Source organism: Lepisosteus oculatus, chromosome 2 (assembly GCF_040954835.1).
Source record: "Lepisosteus oculatus isolate fLepOcu1 chromosome 2, fLepOcu1.hap2, whole genome shotgun sequence".
In the NCBI taxonomy this organism is placed as follows: Eukaryota; Metazoa; Chordata; class Actinopteri; order Semionotiformes; family Lepisosteidae; genus Lepisosteus; species Lepisosteus oculatus.
Window position 1 is genome coordinate 49,762,562 of NC_090697.1, and position 21,423 is coordinate 49,783,984.

Genomic DNA, 21,423 nt, shown 5'->3' on the forward strand with positions numbered 1-21,423 from the left:
TAAGACATCAATGTTTATTGCAAACCAAAGTCACAAATACATTTTAAAAAAATAAAATTACAGTACATTTAATATGAACAGTTATTCATATGTAAGCATACATTTTCATTTTAAATACATTAAAACTTGTACAGTGACTGAAATGTACAAATGAATTTAAATACAACAATGTTAATGGAATGCCAGGGCTAGACAACTTTAGTGCCCACCTTTACAACACGTCCAAAAGGAAATGGAAGACTGGATGAGATTGACTCTACGGACAGGGCATTTGTTAGATTTTTTTTTGGTCCAGGTACATATTCACATCATAGCAGCAATGCTTTAGTTTAAGCAATTGTAGATTTGCAATTCTTAAAAAAAGGATAATAAAAACCAATGCCCGAACGAATACAATTCAGGACTGTACAGCAAATTTGCCATCTCCCACATGTGGAAGACGCAGGCAATGCCCGCCATTGTAGTGTGTCAAACACCATCCGATGCCAAGGCCAGAAAACTCATGGCCAACTAAAACCTCCCTCATACTTCTGTTCACACTGTAGCCCAAGAGCTCCAGATAAGACCTTATCAAGAGGGAAAAGGCACCTAGCAAAACATTCAAGGTCCTCCAACAAAAAAAATGTCTTGGAACATTTGATATTGCTGCAGTTCCTCCGCGAAGAAAAAAAATCGCCCAAAAGACAGCACCAGATCTCAGGAAATGAGAAGAACATATCTGAAAACTTCCCACTCAGCTTGGACCACTTGTACAAGTTACAGGCCACAAAGCTGCCTTGATCGATGTGCAAATATTTCACCCTGCTGCAGGGTCCGTTGTAAGATCCGTCAGTCTATGGCAAGTCCTTACAAGTAAGAGTCCATAGATGGAGCATAAGAAAATCCCAGAAAAGCTTCAGCAGCCTCCTTGATGCTTGCTGTAATCAGAGCACTGTCTGGAGAGCACCCGATGGAACTTGGGACCGGCTCGTCTGTAAACTCGGGATCAAAGTGCCGTAGATCATTTGGGCCAGTCTGTAATAACAGAAATTAAAAGTACTTAACTTTCAAGTCAATCCAGATAACAGATCAAAGGAATGCTACTGCATATACTACCAGGAATTCCCCGTTTTCTAAAATGTGTACAAACTTAATGCCTTTTCTTATTAATTCTAACCAAATTGAATCAAGTGGCAAAGATGGTCTTGCATTAAGAAATCTTAATTGTACTGCTCAACTAGGGCCATTTCCTTTCTCTTATTAAAGATTAACTTAATGGGTTAATATTTATTGGATTTAACTGTTCAGTGGCTTCAAACAATAGCTAGATACAAATCTGTCACAGATTCACACTGCTGAGAGAATAACAGCACTACCAGGCGGATGAGGCTAATCGAAGCTCCACCACACAACCCAAGCGGAAATAGTCAAGGTGCTGCTGCCAAGGTAGTGATGAGGGGGAGGAAGAGGTGCAAAAGTGCAGAATGTTGGGACACCCATAACCACACTCCACCCCAATAATTGTTTGCCTTCTCTCCAACTTTCATGTAGAACCTTGAACATGGCAAACCAAACCTAGTTTTATGAATCAAACTTACCACGTTTGGGTTAAAAGGAGGGGTGAGTCTTTTTGCATTCAGGTCATCCCAGTTGATAGGAGAGAAGAATACATGGTTCTTGATTTCGATCTAAAACATAAGAAAGGAAGAGGGCACATTTATTACAAATGCCATGATAAACAATAGCCCTGAATGACAGAGACCATTTAGATTAGTCTGCAAACTGCACTTATTGTAAGCCTAGAACACAGACCAGCAGCAATACTGCTAATGTTTTTGTATCCAGAGGTTCTTTTTACTGATCTTTGCACAAAATTTGTTGCAAATTCAGCCAGGTAATTACTTTGCACATAATCCTTTTATCAGTAGCATGAATTAGTTAAATATGTCCTGACAATGTAATCTTTCTACACATTGTAGGACACCCTGCTGCAGGGTCCTGCATAAAGATGTTTGAATGACACAGCAATGGTGGTCATGGTGTTACTTACAAAGTCATCTTTGCAGCCCAGTCTCTTGGTTCGGTCCTTCTGCAGCAGGCCCTCCAAGAGGTGCCTTGCAGAGTTTGAGATGTTGGGTTTCAACTGCAGAGGCTTGTTCAAGATATTGTCATACATTTCTGCAGTGTTCCGGCTGTAGAAAGGTGGCTGCAAATCAAAACAAAACAGACCCTTTACACTTTCAGTCTATAGTGCATGCAGAGATAAGTAAAATATAAAACACTAATCAAATTAATGACTTTGCTGTAAATTTAAACTCCATGCCATTATGTGTTTCTTAAAGGATGTTTAGAAATTTGCATACAAGTACACTATTCAATTTTTTTTCCCCAATTTACAGATAGTGTAGGAACAAGAAGATCAATCACAATCAATTACACTGTTTTACGTACCAGTCCATACAGCATCTCATACAGCACAGCTCCTAAGCACCACCAGTCAACTGTTCTGTCATATGGTTGTTTGTGCAAAACTTCAGGAGCCAAGTACTGCAAAAGAACACATGGATTTGTAAGTTTTGGTTTGAAGACCACCAGACGTATACAGGAGTCTCTCCTCTCGAATTCTGTGAAACTTAAATGTGTGTTTTAATCTTGCAGCAATCCCTGCGTTTAACTGCAGAAAAAAGCTTGCATACCTCTGGTGTGCCACAGAAGGTGGAAGTGGTGCCATTGGGCTCAATGTTCTCTTTGCACAGTCCAAAATCAGTCAACACAATGTGTCCCTGAGAATCCAGCAAGATGTTTTCTGGCTTCAGATCTCTACAAAAGGGGTGAAAGACTCATGAGAAATAGAAACTACAAATGCAAAAAACATCCATCATCTCCTGCTGCTTCTCAGTTGACAAGTAACAGAACAAAATTACATACGTTGGAATAAATAATGTCTAAATCTTTTAAAGGACCAAGTTAAAAACCACATGTCTTCTCAGAAACTGAAAAGATAAAAATTTGTATAGCAGAAGTCTGCATCTAAAAGTTGAGACCATGCCGGCTAACTATAAATGCAGAAGCCCTAACTGCTACCCCACACTTCCAGTTGTAGATGCGTTTTGGCTATGTATAGTTCTCGCCATTTTTAATTCTTTGGGGCAGATGCTACTTCCAAGTGAAGTGAAGAAAGCCTCCTTTGACCTGCTGTGCAGTTTATTTTATTTTTTGGGGGGTGTTGCAAACTCACCTATAAACAATGTTCAAAGAATGCAGGTATCCCAGTGCACTTGCAATCTCTGCAGCATAAAACCGTGCTCTGGGCTCAAGGAAGCAGCGTTCTCTTTGGAGGTGATAAAACAGCTGTGAAAAAAGAGTTTTTTTAAGATTCTGTGCCAAGTCCTGGATACCAATATAAATAAGGAGCAACATCAAGTCTAAACTGCTGAAACAATTGCAGGAAATAACCCACTGCTCCACTATTTTTTTTCCTTCCCCAATTTTGGCAGGCAAGAGAAGGGTCCGCATTCTAGTCTGTCTCCCTCTTTCATCCAATATCCTGAAGTTTCTTTTTTAAGAACAAAAAAAAAGTACAGCTGCCGCACTACAGTTGGACATGAAAGGATTTCCCGTCCTGTGACCTGTTATGTCTTACCTCTCCTCCGTTAATATAGTCCAAGACAAAGTAAAGCTTGTCAGCCGTCTGGAAGGAATAGTGGAGCCCAACCAGGAAAGGGTGTTTCACATTCTTTAAAAGGACATTCCGCTCTGACATTATGTGTTTCTCCTGCAAGAAACAGAAGCAAGCAGTTATGTAGGGATCTGCAAAAAAAATACAACTTCACAAACACCTTTCAAAGCATCCAGGTGCATTTTCTGCAATTTACCTCCTTCTTCTTCAAGATCGCCTTCTTCTGCAAAACCTTCACTGCATAGAACTGGTCGTCGCTGTGGTGCCTTGCTAAGAGGACCTTGCCAAAGCTGCCCTTTCCAATGACCTTTAAGAAGTTGAAGTCGGAGGGTTTGGCGTGAGGGTTAGAAGATGGCCCAAGGTTAATTTGCTGGGATGGGCTGGGCTGCAAATCAGAAAGCAAGACAATGAGTGAAACATGCAATTATCACTAAAATACATTCAGAGGCTCAGTTCCAAAAGAAAATGACTTACAGGAGGGGAAGGGTTGGTGTTCATGAGTTCAGGTTCTTGAGGTTGGTTCAGATTAAGGATTGACTGGACCTCGGGGCTACAAGAAAAAAAAACAACAAATAAGTTAGCTTCTCCCCTTCAGACCAAAGCCGATAAAACTAGGCAATGCACACAGCTCCTAAACAAAGAGATCCCAATACCTTAAAAATACAGAAAATTATAACTACTGGAAAGTTCACAATACTATCACTCCAGTCTTTAAACATGTATACAGAAACACGCGGAGACAAACCAGTACATCCTGTAATTCTCTCATTTCAAACTTCAGTTCACACCTAGACCACCTGTAGCGTCCTGCATGTTCTCCTACTTTGCAGTATCGCACTGTTAAAAAGTGCTTTAAGTAGCTAAAATCTTCCAGCAACCGTCAAACCATCAGCGGCTTGCTGCGCTAAAAGAGCAACGGATCATTTTATCTTAAGCACTTGTGCTGAACAAGAAAAAAAACTCACTGCTTGCAGGCGTAGGAGTTAGTAGCGAGCTTCTGAATGAAGTCATTGAGTCCCATTCTCCTCTGTTTCATAAATGCTGTAAAAAAAGAAACATAAACGCATATCAGATAAACTTTCTTTGCACACCTTATTGAACTTTTACATTATAATTCATTTCCCATGTCAAAACACTTACCAATAAGTATTGCAACCACACCTCTCATTTTAGGGTATGTTAAAGCAGCTGATTCGGTTTTGATTGTCATTGCTGTGCTTTTAGCGGCTGTATTTGTATTCCAAAGAACCTGACCCTTGTTCCCACCACACAGTAAAGTGCTCTAACTAACCGAGACTTTTTTTCCGCACGGTATTTATACTTGGAGGGGAAGTAGGTGGGTGCGAACTGAGAAGTAACATGATTTTGCAGCTACGAATTTCCTGGGGCGTGTCGGAACGGTCAGACACTCGGTGCCTTGAGTAGATCAATCATTAAAAACTCCACCCGGAGCCGTCTGGCGTCACAGAAGAAACGCAACACACATTCAAAAAATTAGGACTTCTTGTAAAGTACAGCAGTGGTACATTATGTGCAATGTCCGGATTAATGTTGCGAAACGTAAAACACAACTCATTGAATCTTTACGTCTCTGGATATGTTTTCAAACAGTCTAAAAATCAGCACCAGAAGAATCTCAAACTTGTTTTCTCTGCATACAATTTCGCTTTTATTTTTAAAGTGCCCTAAACACAATACACGAAGTGCAGTTTATTGTTTTTTTACGTCGCAAACTGTTATTCTAGTTTTATTTTGTAGATAAACTTAGTTTTCATATGTCCCGTGGTTTCAAGATTTACATGATGTTGAGTAATCTCGACAAACTGGACAATCGTTTTAAAAGTAGAATGTAAAACTCTCCAGATTATTGAACAGCAAATCTACGATAATTTTGGCAAACCCTTAGAAAAATGTTACAGAAAACGGTTTTCTGAATTACATATCAATTTGTCCTGAGAAATTTAATCTCAATCTGTTAGAGATTACTGAGCCTACAATGTATAAAGGAAGCCTTCTGTAAATGAAAAAGGAGAAAACTATGGTGGACTGGTGTTCATACACCCTGGATTTTAATTTCAACAAACGTTTTTGACTAAATTTCAATTCAGTTTCGGAAAACTGCTGTGAAGTACGTGACACGAGCCGACGAGATGAATCATAAATTGTTTTCTGCCTGCAGCAACCCTGAGTAACATCTTTAAACATGCATCCCCCAACCTCCTCCAACAGCGACTCAAATCCAACAGTATTTATTAACGAGAAAGAGAATGAATTTTCTGCATTAAAATGTAAATGTCCTTTACTCACACCTGTACGAAAATAGATTGATATTCCACAGATAATACAAAGTGTTTATTTTGCTTTTCAGGTTGTTTTGAGATTGAGGTCACTTTGCCGGAAAAACAAAGCTACACAGTACTGTGGCTACAATATTACCACCTCCCTCCATTCAGGCGATTCGCATTTTCGCAACGACGAAAATTCCTCTGACTGCAGTTAACAAAATAACCGCTAAGTGGGACTCCATGACAAAATTGCATTTACATGACCTGGTTTTAAAATGCATCGGAAATGCTTAACCGTAAATTTTTTAAATTCCGACATATTTTTCTATGATCAAAAAATAGTTGTTACTAATTCATCTATACCGTTTTCCGTAGCAGATTTCAGTAGCTAATTTAATTGTGACAGGTTATCCTGCCATCGCCATAAAACATAAATATATTGATGATTTTCTGCAAAAAATATTCGCGTAAATCCATGCAAAACGGTAAATAACTGTGCAGATCTCTACAACTGACTATTTCACTTGAAACAATACCGAATGAAGTTCTCCACATGGTAGCTATTATTATATAAAGTGAGTTTCATAGATTACACTAGACAATATCGAATGAGCTGTAAAATACAATTCCTGCTTTGGCCGCACTTTTATGAGCCATTTACGGTTTTAAAAAAAGACTATTACGAAAGTTCATACATTTCGGATACAAAATATCATACTAATGGTATCTACCACAGTTTAGCAAATAGACATTTAGCTGAGCTGTTTCTAATGTAACCGTTAAATTCCTACAAAGAAAATATGAAAATAAAGCACTATAGGTATAGTTTCGCTCTTCTTTCGGTAACGGAAAAATATGCAAAATGTACAAAACTGGAGAGTGTAAAAGGACACACTTCAGTACTTCGCCCGCAGATAAGACGTGGCACCGATTGTTCTATATTCTTCGTTTCGACACTTCGGAAATACCATGAAGAACTTTTACTTCCTTTCAAATTTAGTTTAACTTTGTGCAGCAAAGTTAAGGAAAACAACTGAAAAAGATGGTGACGTTGAGAATTAAAAACGATCGCAAATTCAGACTGTTCAATTATATTTTTAAATAATTATATCTAAAGGCAAACCAATAAATAAACCAACCCTTTAGCTCTGCAGTAGTCCTCATTCTCGTTTATATTTCCACACTAAGGCAATACCCTTCTCCCAGCTCCTTCGATATCAGATCAGTTAACAAAGGAACACTTGCCTCAACCAGAACAGCTAAATATATCAGCCCAGACCCATAATCAACCCATATTTGCATAGATAAGAATACAGTGTTAAAATCGGGTCAATGCTAAATTACATGACTGCAGTGGATTCTGAGCCAAGACGCTGTTGCAGTTTGACCTTAAACTTACGGCAAAGCTAAATGATCTTGAGAAAGTCAATCAAATAATACATCGCTCTCATTTTTCAGAACTTAAGACAAAACAGAGTTGTAACTCACATATTAATGACAGTGGAGAGGATTTCTTAAACTTGACCCGAAGCAGGCAGACGGAGTCAGTGCTTGACAGGAACCTTTTTTTTAAGGGAATTTATGTTAAGAGTAGCATTCCTTTGCTCACTGTACCGGATACCTTAAGGCGAAGAGGCCCTGCCCAATCTTTGTTTTCTAGCTTCTGGAAAATTTTCTTTCTGTGAGCGACTCGAGCAGTTAGTGACAAAACAGAACTAGAAATATGGTCCGGGCATTAAGTCTCCCTCATACTACCCCCACCGCCCAACCCGGACCCCTGATGATAGATTAAATTAAAACATGTAATTCTAAGAGTCTTAGCCTTAAACTATTATTCTCAAATCAAATTAAAGCAATTAAAAGCAAAAATAAATCAGACATTGTTTATATTACAGGTGAAATGTATAAAAAACGTCTCAAGCAAAATATACTACTTATTCTGAAAATGAGACATATGAATATACATATTAGATTTATCTAGTTTTTGCCATAATATAGAATTACATTTAATTTATACTCATTTTGTAGTGGTTATTTGCATTTAAGGAGATATTTTTAAGTTTGTTTGTACTAGTCAGACATTTAAAGGGGAGATTGTAAGGCTTAAATGCAATTACTGCTTCTACCTTCCAACAGTGGAGTTAGAAAATGCACAAGATCTAAGTAGTTTTATTTGAAGTGTTTTACCTAGAAGCAAGAGAACTCTGACTTTTTATAGATTTTATGAGCCTTTTACCTTGAAATGTACAGCCTCAGGTAGATCTGGAAAATTTCTCTGAATACAGATAGCTGTTGTAGATTGTCGCTCTTTCATCTTGCAGGAGGAAGAAGTGGAAAATAGTTTGCATGGACTGTTCTTGGAGTTGATTATTAAGTCTCATTAAGATCAATAAACTCTGGTGTAAGCTATTAAGCATATGACCCTGGTGTTTATACTGAAGGACATTCTTGAGTATTAAGTCCAAGTCATAACCTTGCACATTACATTATAGGCAACAGAGGTCAAGATTTCAATTAATGTTCTGTAATGTCATAATATGACAGAAAAAAACTGTACCACAGAAATTGCTTTCTAGTTTGAAGTTCTCCCGCTGTGATTATTTTCACAGCTTTAATAGTTTTAGCTGTTGGGTATCAGCCCTCAAATGAGAGAAAACATGGACACACTATGTCAAAATTAAATGTAGTTAAGTTTTGTGTGTCCCCCGATGGCTAGATTCACTAGCACACACAACACCTTCCATCTCGAACACTTACATATTCTCTTGTGGACTGTGATAATAGCTGTAACTCCATGATGGCCAGAGGAATTTTTACTCTCAACTGTTTTATTAAAACCATATGCTTCTTTTAAGAAGTCCTAGACTGATTCTATTTTGAAGACAAGCATTACTTTTTTAATATTTACTGGCAAAAATATACTTTCTTTTTATTGTCTTGTCCTGAAATCTTATTTAAATTATACGTTTTAACCCTCAACAGACAAGTATTTTCTAGTATAACAAAATTCCAATAATTTATATACATCTTACACTAATAAAACAGCAGCAGTATCTAGAAGTAAGAATAATAACAACCAGTTTTGAAGAGTGCTATTCAGGCAGGAAGACAACATAATACCACAAGAACCTAAGGCTGGTTTAAAAAAGGAGAGGAGGCAATTAAGTTAATCTAGAGATCATTTGGCTGCTTTTAACTAAGTTATCTGAGGATAACATCCAGCTGCTTCTTAAAAATAATCTACTTCAGTAACCTGTCTGTGTACCTTGTTCCAGACTCCCACAACCCTTTGTGTAAAGAGGGGCCCTCCTGATCTAAGTTTTTGTCCTCCAGTTTATCTCAATTCAGAAGAAACCCACTGGGTTTGTCTTTCTGGAATACTTGAATCAGGTCCCCCTAGTAGCCTTCTCTGTTCAAGACTAAAAAGGGTCAGTTCCTTCAGTTTGTCAGCGATTCCATTAGGCCAATGTTTTAGCCTGCTCTTTTCTGAAATTATTCCAAAGCATCAATGCATTTTTTGTAACATGGTGAATATTTATTTGTAATGTGTTCAAACAATGTTTTTAACCATATAAGTGTCAGGAACAGTTCTTTCCGGGCCCTGTGCGGACGACACGATCCGAAAGGTGAAGAAACAATAGGGAAAAATATCATGCTGGAGTCGGTCAGGAGACAGGGGGGCGTGTCCGAGGTGAGCAGGTGTCCAGGGGAAGTGAGTCCGGGGCAAACAATCCAAGCATAAATCCAAAAGGGAAATCCAAAACAGGAGGCAAAGTCCAAAACCAGGGTATCCATCCAAAGTTATTAAAAACCAGAACCGGGTCGGGAACGGCGGAACAATGAATCAGGAACAGGAAACTAAAACCATAACGGAGCCAGACGCGGCAGGACCCCGGGCTCTCATGAAACGGGATTCAATGAGAAGCGCCAGGCAAACGCCTGCGTCTGGCTTTAAAGGTGGAACTAAAAAGGGGCTGGAATAAGGAACAGGTGTGGGGAATAGGACAGAACGAGGAAGGGCTGGAGCGCCCTTAAGAGGAGGAGTAACGATCGTGAAAATGAGATTACATTACTTTATTAGCCATATACAATTTCATGCATTAGGGAATTTGTCTTTTCACATACCCCAGCTTGCTCTCCATGAGACACACAGGCTGGGAGAGAGAAGCTTGGGGTCAGAGTGCAGGGTCAGCCATTTATACAGCACTCCTGGAGCAGCTGGGGTTAAGGGCCTTGCTCTGGGGCCCAACCAAGTAGGATTCCTCTGCTAGCTGCAGGATTTGAACCAGCAACCTTCCAGCCACAGGCACAGATAGCCTTAGCCTCCATGTCACCACTCTACTCCTCTTATATAACTTAACATTCCGTCTCTTGATTACTGCATTGTCTACAATATGTAAATTATGTGTCAACAGAAACACTTCAGTATTTTCATAAGTACTTTTTTGCTACCTACATATCATACTCTGCACTTGTCTACTTAAAACATCATCTGCAAAGTACAGTATTTGCCTCATCTTGAATACTATATAAATCTTTTTGAATTACCTTTGCAGCTTCTACAGTATTTATTAATCATACAAGAAGCAACGACATCCATCCATTATCAGAAAGCCTCTTCTTCCTGGTAAAAGCTGAAACAACCCATATTCGACATAAGAGGCAAAGGAAATGGCAGTCCATCACAGAGCACACAGACTCAAGCATCATTTAAAGACACCTATTATCCCAGCCAGCACATCTTTAGAAAGTAATAGTGAACTAGAGCACCTAGCAAAAACCCACAAGAACACAAGGAGAATATGCAATCTCCACACAGAAAGCACTATAGTCCATAACTGCACCTAAAAGCCAAGAGCTCTGAGGCAGCAGCTCTGACCTCCATACTGCCATGGCATTGACATCATGGTATCGAAATTTCAGAAACTTTCTGCCTGTTTTCAAATGAAGTAAACAAGTCCACATTCTAATCCACATTGGGGAGCGAATCATGATGGGAACATTGAGGTCTCCTTCATGTACTGTATGGTGTGCAAATCCACTTCCTTGTTCAGAATAATATAATAAATCTCATGAATGATTAATTTTCAGGTTCTTTGTCAGGAGTATTTGGTTTAATTTGAACAACACTGAAGGTTTCTCTGCTAAAGCAGAAGGGTAACAATAGAGAATATAATAGACACATCTGTCTCTGTAAAAAGATGCACATGTAACTCATTCACAGTACATGCTTTTACACAGGCAAAAAAGTCAAATATGAACATTTTTTAAGTTTAAAACATTTCCTTTTGCTGACTTTAATTTTATTAGAGTAGGCCCTTGTGAGGTTTCTCTTTGGTCTTACTTTGAATCATTTATATTTTAGATAACACATTAACACATCTATTCTAGTTGCTCTGCACAGAAAAGATATGTAATATTTTCTCTTCGTATGAGACGAATTAAAAATGTATTTTAATGTTAAAAAGGCCTGAAGGGAAATTAAAAATGAGATTACTGAAAATGTACATTTGAACTGCTTTCCAGTAGCAAATGAGCACTGTGTTAATTAAAACAGATAATGAACATTTGTGGTAACTGCTGTATTTTCAAATTAATACGAACCAGGCAAGATCAATTTTTCCTCTTCGGATGGCTTCTTTTTTGTATTTCTGCATAAAAAGTGTAAAAAAAATGATGTGTAAAATCTGAGGGTAATAACTTAAATGTAAGGGACAGTATCTAAACTTTTACTGTATCTGCATTTGTTGATATTCACAAAAATGGAGTGAAAACAGGAAATGGACAAAGCTCACTTCATCTTCTAGCTTTTGTACATTTGGTGTTTCTCAGGATGACAAAGCATCATGTGCATGAATTGGATCCTTAGGAAGTGATGGGGTAGTCAGAATGACAGAACTGATAATTGTTAGCATTGTAAAGGACATACTGTAGAGAGCTAGATGGTAAACTGAATAGCAGACTCTTTACTGTTGCAGGTTAGGGTCTCTTATTAAATATTTTGTTGCTCTGGGGTTTCTAACAAATTGTATTATGTGTCTGTACGTCAAGTAAATGTTTTTAAAGAAAATAAACTTTATTACAGCAATGTACACAACTCTTTCAAATAATGCAATTCTAACAACACTGTTGTAAATATTACCAAGTAATAATTTTATTATATGCTGAAAACAATGTTTCGGCCATGGAGCCTTCTTCAGGTGTGAGCTGTCATGCCTGAAGAAGGCTCCACGGCCAAAACTTTGTGTTTTCTTTCTTTTCTTTTCAGGATGGAATAAACCTATTACTTGTTCCTTTACAGCCTACGCATGCTGATGCAGCTACCCACCTGTAAATAATACTATTGTCACAATTCAAACATTTAAAAAAGGGTGATTGTCCATTATCGATCAATGTTTTTTTTGCAAGCAGTCGTTAAGGCTGGATTTGCACAGCAAAGCCCCCCCAAGCCTTCCAAGTGTAACCACTTGCTGTGGTCCATTTTATGTCTCCAAAGACCTGTCCTGCCTTTGAAACTGTGATAGCCCAGTTATCCGCAACAGCACAAACTGTAGTAACAGGCTTTCCCTCTTCAGCCGCTGTACAGGGCACATGCGAGTAGATAATATGACAATGCACTAATGGGCAGCATGGTGGTGAAGTGGTGAGCATTTCTGCTTTGCAGTACAGAGGCCCTAGGTTCAGTTTCTGCAGCTATTTGTGTGGAGTTTGTATGTATATTGACTTCTAGGAAAATTGGCCCTGGGTATGATTGTATGTGTGCGACCACTCCATCACAGTGTTTTCCCTGTGATGGAGTGGTGTCACATCCAAGGTGTATCTCACATTGCACTCATTGCATTCTGGGAAAGGCTCTGGCTCCCCCACAACTGTGAATTGGAGGAAGTGGCACCAGGGCCTATGCAGGTGAGCCCTTTAGGCCATTAAGAAACATCATTCTCTGTTGTTGTAGTTTTTATATGTGGTGTCTCTTATTAAAGTCCAGTGTAAGAGTTCAGTTTGTGCCTCTTCACTGCTTACTTTTCAGCATTACTGTTCATCATCATTAATATAGTTTTTAACAAACAGCATTGCATTTTTCTTTTCTTATTTTCTGATTGTCTTAGATCTCTTTTTTCCCCTAGAAATAGTTTCCCAAATTTCAACAAAGCGAAATGGTGTAACTTAATATTCAATGAATTCCAAAAAGTAAGATCAACAAGATGTTTGCTTTCTGTTCTAGCTTTAAAATTGAGCAAAAAATAGACCTCTAATATTTCTTGAACCTCTCTTTAACAATACTGAACTCTTCTTGCTGTTTAAGAGTAGTTTCTCAAACTTTGGGATCCATACATTTGCTGGTTTTCTTTCCTGTTGAGTTTCACTTGATTGGTTTCAGTACCTCAACATATCAGAGGTTTTGCCTTTTTAACTATTGTGTTTCATGAGTACTACTCCCAGCCTTTCAATGGAAAAAAAACCGTAAAGGAGCAACTTGTTAGCTCAACTGTGGATTCAGTTAAGTGTTGGGCTTGATGGGAATGATGAAACACTGAAACACATATTAGAGTATTAGGAAATAGTGTTTACAAGACACAAATATTTCAGTCAAACAGGGTTTAAGTTTAAAAAAAAAACTTTTAAGGATAAGTATAACAGCAAGTGCAGTGTAGATAAGGCTAAATAAATATTTTATGTATGTTTTATGCCTATTCAATAAGGAAATATTTTAAATGAACTCTGTGGTTACCACATGAGATAAGAGAGTATGATTTTTTTATGATACCTTCTTTAGTTTGATTGTACTAGCAAACATAAAGTGTTTATCTCATGGTTATGACAGGCAGAGGTTTGTTCGTTAAAAGTAAGTTACAGTCAAGACTTTTCTGTGACTTATGTGAGAATGAAATAAGAACTCCTAGTCCCAGTCTAGAAAGAGCAGCAGTGCTGTGAACCCAATGCATTTTCTTTCACTTTACTGTAAATGCTTTATTAACAAAACTTTGTTAAAGTTTTTAAATAAGAATAAAGGACTTTCCATCCCTAAACAGATATCAGTGTTGTAAAACCACAAGAAAAGCCAAATCTTATAACAAGACATCTTAACCACCATGCAAATATATGTAATATAACTATAGATAATTAAATGGCATTTAAATAGAGCTATGCAATGACAAAGAAAGCCTTATTAATCTTCATGGACTCTGTCACTTTATATCCAGGTGAAATCCCATAATATAGTTGGGTGTGTAACTACATGCATTATCTTAGGTAGACATATCACTGTGCCAGCTGGATTTTCATCAGAGAAGTGATCAAAGTCTCTATGCCTGCTGGTCAAAAACAAGTAGCTTAGGTTTTCAAACTTGGGTTGCTAACCAAATATTTAATTTCGGAGGAAAAATCTTTGTTACACTGTCTGAAGTCATCTTTATATTTAACCTGACTTCACAGCAATAGCTTCATGCGTTCATGAGGATCAGGTATACTTTATCATTCAGGATCTCCATTTCTTTGGTAGGTAATGACATTCAGCTGCGCCTCTTAATTAAAACTAAAACTCCTAATAGCAAAGACGATACCTTGTGATAATGCACATCCTGCTTTTACTATTGCAGAAGTACATTTTCCCTCATAGCAGAGGTCTTAACATTTATATAGTCTTTTATGCAGAGAGTATAATACCCAGGAGAGCTCTAGCTCACAGCTCCCAGTCACCATGGCAACTGGCCGCATTCGCAAGCAAACTCAAACACCTCCCGCTGCGGTGAGAACATGATCAGGTCGGCTGTCTGTACCTCCTGCTCCAAATTAGCAGATAATTACCTCATCCGTGTTGTATATTTAAGGCCTTTCCCATCCTCTGTTTGGAACTCTTTCATTTGGGTTTTTGTCCTGAGAGTCTGAATTGCTTCTCAGATGATCCCACCTGTCTATGCTAAACAAGCATTCTACCTGTATCTGCCTGACCTTTTTGGACCTGTGCCTGGATGTTTACAAACAAACTTGAATCTCCCCCCATACTCAGCATGCTGCACAGCTGCTGAAAGCGTATACAGCACATTTCTTTGCTTTGCCTGCCTGTGCTGCACATCCTCTGGCCCACCTCTCTGCTCGCTTTCACCTGGACCTTGCAATTGGATTCTGAAGCCTGTCTTTACAGAGACCTATTTCTACGGTTAACATGGATACTTTCTACATTTGTTTCCCTGCATACCTCCATTGCTTCCAACCAGTTCAGTTCTGATGAAAGCTAAAGTGACTGTTATTCAGTTTCAATTTATCATGACTGCTTAAACCTAGCAAAATTGAGCACAGGCCATTTAGATATATGGGAATGTCCTACACTACTATTTTGCAGACTATTATCCTTATTTTACCCTTAAAGAGTGCTAACAAAGTAAAAAAAAAGATCAAAATTTACCAAATTGGTCAAAATTAGTTGAGTAATTAACCCACAGGCAATGTGCAAAATGAAAGTGATGTACAATGAAAAATGCCATAACCTGTTTGACACGTAATGTTAAATTTTAAATGTGTTATTATTGAACAGATAGTTTGCTGATTTAGTATTGTTCTGTGAGATAACAAAATCTTGAGCTCAAATCATATGGTTTCATGAAAACACCAGGTGTTCAGGGATGAGCAAAAATTGTGTTAAAATTGCCAAGATTATTTTATACACGAATGTATAAAATGTCACTCAAAATAATATTGCAACGCATACGGCCTCCATTGCTCGAGAGCGCTGGCTTACCAGAGCGGTGACGTCACTGCCCTTCCCTGTAAATAGCAGGGACCGAAGCCGCCGGGCTGATGGGAGGTTTCCCTTTGGCTGGGTCCCTGTTGAGCCTGGGTTTGAGTCCCCGACGGGGGGCTGACCTGATGTGGCAGTGGCGAGGGCGCCCACGTGAACCCCATAGTTCATTAATAAGTGAAAGAAACATGACCATGCTTAGCTTGAGTAATGATGGTGGGTATTGTTATAAACAAAGGTGGTCTGTGTATGAGAGAATTTACCTGGAGAACAAAATGTTCTGCTTCAACAATTAGCAGACTAGTCCACAGAAACATTGTAAATGGCTCTGCGAGGGACAGGCCACATCCTGTGGGCAGAAGGTCGCCACAGTCCAGATTTGACACATCTGTACAATCCATCTGCATACCTGGTTGTGGACTGCACTGGCTATAGTACCAGAAATTTTTAAGAAGAAATACCACTAAAGTATATATATAGATCACCAACTGCACGTTGGTGTTCAGGTGTAATATTGGTTCAGGTGTAATATTGCCAGCTGGGAGACTAAATCACTATCTTCTGTGAGCCAAAGAAGCTGAGAGAGTAGTGAAGTGTGTTATTCATAGATGAATAGTGTTTCTTCTGTAACAGGCCTAATCGAAGACAATGTGTGTGGCAACATGGTGAGTGTTATGCTGACATTATTAGTGCCATCTGGCAGGGTTGTAGAAGTGTGAAGATGTGAGGAGGAAACTTCTTTAACATAGAAATGTCATTGTGCAAACTGAGGTACCACCATACAGCTCAATGGTACAATCGAAAAGTCCTTAAACAGTTTTTTCTGTACGTTTAAGGGTATCCAGAAGTCTTCATTTTCCAAGAGGCCAATGCATGACTACACCATACTACGATAAAACACAACATCAAGAAAACAATGCCCAGGTCTTGCCAGGCCCAAAGTAGTCTCTTGACCTGAATCCAACAGAGCATCTGTTGGAGCAGCTTGCCAATGAAATCAACAGGGAGAGCTGTGACTAGGCAATCTTCAACTGCTGACTGCAGCTGGAATATCCCACAACAGTCTGTGTAGATGCTGATGAGGTGTATGTATAAAAAAACACTACCAGGACCATGCTAATCCTCAGGTAGCCCATATCCCATATGGACTTTGTATTTATGGTATGGTACTTGTACTTTGAAAGTGTTCCACTTTTCATACTGAAAATGATGTTTTGATCTGTATCTTTTTAATCACATTACCTAATCACATTTTCTGGGATTTTGTTAAAATCTAATTTAAACTACTTCATTAAATCAAACCCAAAGACATGATTGGTACATGAGAAGTGTTTAGTTGACTTCATTACTTCTTATTTTCTACTTAAGAAGTAAAGCGGCTTTTCATCTCTTATGGTCTATGGGTTTAGAGAAGTCACACTGTAAAAGTTTGATCATTTCGAAATATTTGCGATTTTCAAAACTGAAAGTTGCAGTCACCTAGGACTTGTAGGTAGTCTCTTTTCTTTCTTAGTTTATTATGTACTTGCAGCAAGGTTAAATTAATGCCTTGGTTTTTGCACTTGTAATATTTGAGTGAATAAATGTTGACATCACAGTTTGTTTATTCTTATTAATATGAAAAATTACCTAATATGTGAAAACAAGGGAAATGGCTTTTATATCTACATATATTTTAGAAAATATCTTGAAAAGATCTGTGGCTATGAGGATATAAACAAAAATCAAAACAGGTGTTGTCACAGGTAGAGCTCTGTCTGTTCTATTGCCTTCTATGTGAGTTCTGCAGGAGTGGCACAGCAGTATTATGTGCACAGTGAAATACACGTTTTTGACTTCAGTGGCTTTCCATATGAGTGTACTGCAATCAACACTCTGCCCCGTTTTCAGTAGCCTATGACTCTTGGGGTAAATGAGAACCTGTGGACATATTCCTCATATGCACTCAATTGTCATTGCCTTTTGTGTTTTAGGAATATCCGGGCTCCACAGTGCATTACAGGAGTCTTTGCAATGACTGTAAGCTCATAGACACCCAATGGGTTGATAGTGCACACTGAGGAAACCCAAACTGATCCAAAGATTCTTTCTTTTAAAACAATCGGCTAGTAAAAGTAGAAAATTGTTAAACACAGCTCTGTATCAACTAGTCTTCAAGTCTGAGATCACGAACTATATATGACGAAAACTGATTATCTTTTCCTCTGTAAATTGCCAGCAATTTCAGCCTTTCATTAGACTTTTATAAAGGGAAGATGAAATGTTACCTGGGTCATTATCGCAACAATACGTCCTTTCTCGGACTGGCAGAATTGGGTAGAACAGATCCATTGCCTATAAAAAACACAAACACAATATCAAGACTTTCATGGTTCTGGAACACATTAGCTTTGTCTTATTGTAACTAGCAATGAATACAATGGCAACACTCTAAAATGACTGCTGGCATAATACAGATTTTCTCTAACCTATTGTGTATTTCTGCAGATTCTATATTTATTTGCACCTGTTATTAGGTTTTATGACAAAACTAATGCAACCTTTTAAGCAGGTATAAAGCAGAACAGCATACAGAGTAAGTTTTTCCATACAGAATGAGGGGATAATGTTTGCAGGACAAAATTATTAGCAGTATATGCGTATGGAATATTTGTAGTGGTGTTGTATTATATCACAAAGATATTAACAGACCAAAAAGTTTTAATTCAGTAAACTAATTTATTACTTTGGTAAAAGGAGACTTTGGCTGTGCACTCTTAGAAATTAGTACAAACATCTTGAAATTGAAAGCCGTAGTCTGAAACTTGCTCAACATCAATAACTGTTGAGTTCAAGTGCAACAATCAGAGAAGCTAAACATAGGTTTATTGCAATTATTATGCTTTTCTTTCTGAGACAGAAAGGGATTTCCTGTGTTAATAACATCTAACATAAATATAATAAAATTGTCTTCAGCAGACACAAATACAAAAATGAACTAATTTCTCATGTCTAAGGTTTGAATGGTTAACCAATGCTGCTGTAATGGAAAACAGGTCTAGACAGTAATCTTGTTTTCAGATAATAAGAGTGGAAGTCTTTATTATATAGTGCCGAATGCCATTGCACTACATTTGAATGAACTGAAGGTGGAGGTCCACGTGACCTAAAATCCTTTTCAGCCTGCAACCTATTTCTGTTGAACATGGGGCTTGTTTTCTTTCAATGCCAAGGATTTCTCAATCAGCTTCTACTGATGATTTTGCTCAGAAACAAGGTGAATCACTTACAAGATGCACATTCCTTTGGACTTAATCAGACAGCCATTGACATACCTACAGTATTTTTTTTGCATGATGTAAGATCTTTAAGTACCTTATGCTTAGGATTCTTTACCTTCCACAGTTGATGCTGTTTTCATCCCTTTTCAAAAATAAGTCAGGAATTTAATGAGCGCCTTTTCACATTGAACACAACCTCAAAGTACTTTGGAAGAGTGACTGTTACATCAGGGCACAGGTAACCACCAGTAGTTTAAAGACATTAACACAAAACATGCACTTTAAAAAAAAACAGATACTGCCGTTAACAAACTCTGCATACTCGAATGGTGTGGAAAAATAAATGAAATACCTTCATTGTAAGGTTAGATGATTGGCAGTAATCCAGCATCTCAATAAAAAATTCAACACTTACTGTGTGCTATAACTAAAACATTTCTCGGTTTGTATTTTGAGATATGATGATGAGAATAGGAGTTGTCATATTTTCAAATCAAAGTAAGCAACCAATCTTGGACTGGTTCTCCCAGTGACCACTGCTTGTTTTGAAGTCAGTTTGTTAAAGGGGAACTGCAATGCTATTTTTATATTTCAGGGTTAGAAAGAGTCAGCATTGATACGTGCATTTCAAACCACAATGAAAGTAAAAGAGTAACTTGTAAAACCTCCAAATTATATCACAGAATTGACTACATTTCCAGGTATGCACAGTGCCATATTCTGCAATTCAGAACAAGGCAACAAACCACTGACGTGAAGCGGCCTTATTACATTGTAAACAAGCAGGTTTGTGAATGCATCTCTTTTAATAGAAATATTGCTCTCGACTTTTTTTGTTGTTTTTGTTTTCAAAAAATATTTTGAATTTATTTTGTTACTGAGATTAAATCACTGGGCAGAAAAATTGGGACTGCAGTTCCCCTTTAAATAAAATCATGCTACATAACTCCACTAGGGAAGATGCTGAAAAACAGAGCAATCAAGATTTTCCTGCAGCTTCCACTGATTCTAGGGTTCAGTAGTTTGAAATTGGAAGGGTCAATCTGACAGTGAGATTCAACAGCACTGCGAAGCACTTTTTTCTCTCTTGCACACCAAGCAAAATGGAAAGAGGAATGGAATCGAAGTATTCTAGAATAAAATGAGATTTTTTAAAAATAAAAAACAAAAATGTCTCACTTCATATACTACAATATACTATATACTATAAAAATTCTCCCCAAATGGGAAAAAAAGCGAAAAAAGGGAAAAAAGTTCCTAAAAAAGGGAACAGTATATGAAAAATTTGTGACTATATGAATAACAATATATATAGAAATATATAGATTATACTATGGACCTGTGTAAGTATAATGACAATAAAGTTGAGTTGAATTGAATTGAAATATAGAGAAAAATAGTCTTATTATAAACAGACTTTTACATTAGCATCCTTGACTTCAAATGTAACCTAGTCAAAGGCATTTTGAAAATACAGCCTTCTCACAGTCTAGAATGTGCTCATTTTAGACATCTTTCACCCAGACTCTTTGTACGTGACAGTTTGTTGCTATTGGTGACCTATTACTTCACTTTCTATGGGAGCCCATTCTTCCCACTGTGGTCCGATCACATGACCCAGTTTGAAGATTCAGTGTGTGCATTTAAATACGAGTCACGTTTACATGACCATGAATGGGTAACAGTTTGGTCAAGTGTAAGTGTGGAATGTTTTGAAACTGAATTAAAATTCCTTCATTTCATTTCTTTCATTGAAATTATAAATAATAAAAATAAAAATTGATTTAAGAAGTCAGTGTGGCTACAGTATTATTCCCTGTAAAGTTATTTATTACTGGATGCACAATACATTTACTGTATACATTTTTTTTCTCCATTGAATTAAACATCAGTAATGTTATTGTTTCCTTAGCTATTTTATTTCTGTCTTTAAAATATTATGTATTCCATAGAGCAAAGAGAAACAAGCAAAGACTCATAAAGTCATATGTAAAAGGCATAAAAATAATCAATAATAGCAACAACAGAAACTCCCCACATCGATTTTGCCACTTTTCATCAGCTGAAGCAAATGACCTGTGGAATTATCTCAGCTTGAACCTTAACCCATCCTCACAACCTCTGTCACCACTACTCACAATCTGCCTGTGCCAAGCTTCAGCCGAGTCACAGAGAGGAGAGGAGGTACAGTAAAATAAAACCAGCTGCTGGAAACCAGCATAATCCCTCCTGGGGTGATCACATTTCACCCTCAGCACAGCATGGGCTAATTAAGCACTTCATGTGTAACACAACCTTAGCAGCTTGTCAAATATGTGAATTATCTATTTTCAACTGTCTGTGTCATGAGTATTAAAAAAATGCTTGACATGCAAATTAAAGAGGAACCAACCACACACTTAAAAAATAATACTTTTTTTTTATTGGAAAGGGATTAATAGAGAAAAGTAATTTGTAGATTTGTGGAGCTAGTGTGAACCCGCA

At 37.7% G+C, this 21,423-nt stretch overlaps 1 protein-coding gene across 2 annotated transcripts in view; it reads right to left on the bottom strand.

Annotated features, from left to right (window-relative positions):
- sgk1 (serum/glucocorticoid regulated kinase 1) overlaps window positions 1-21,423 on the bottom strand; it is a 59,942-nt gene continuing 38,519 nt past the window's right edge. The window contains exons 4-14 of one of the 2 annotated variants that reach the window (XM_015349054.2): window positions 17,947-18,013; window positions 4,624-4,699; window positions 4,133-4,208; window positions 3,855-4,043; window positions 3,623-3,754; window positions 3,218-3,330; window positions 2,676-2,799; window positions 2,431-2,526; window positions 2,030-2,185; window positions 1,578-1,667; window positions 1-1,014 (exon numbers count right to left, since the gene is read on the bottom strand). In XM_015349054.2, coding sequence (XP_015204540.1) covers window positions 847-1,014; window positions 1,578-1,667; window positions 2,030-2,185; window positions 2,431-2,526; window positions 2,676-2,799; window positions 3,218-3,330; window positions 3,623-3,754; window positions 3,855-4,043; window positions 4,133-4,208; window positions 4,624-4,699; window positions 17,947-18,013 — 1,287 coding nt within the window. In that variant the 3' untranslated portion in view covers window positions 1-846. Of the gene's footprint in view, window positions 1,015-1,577; window positions 1,668-2,029; window positions 2,186-2,430; window positions 2,527-2,675; window positions 2,800-3,217; window positions 3,331-3,622; window positions 3,755-3,854; window positions 4,044-4,132; window positions 4,209-4,623; window positions 4,700-7,082; window positions 7,195-17,946; window positions 18,014-21,423 lie in introns of those variants that run through there. The other variant, XM_006625825.3, reaches the window with a different exon arrangement.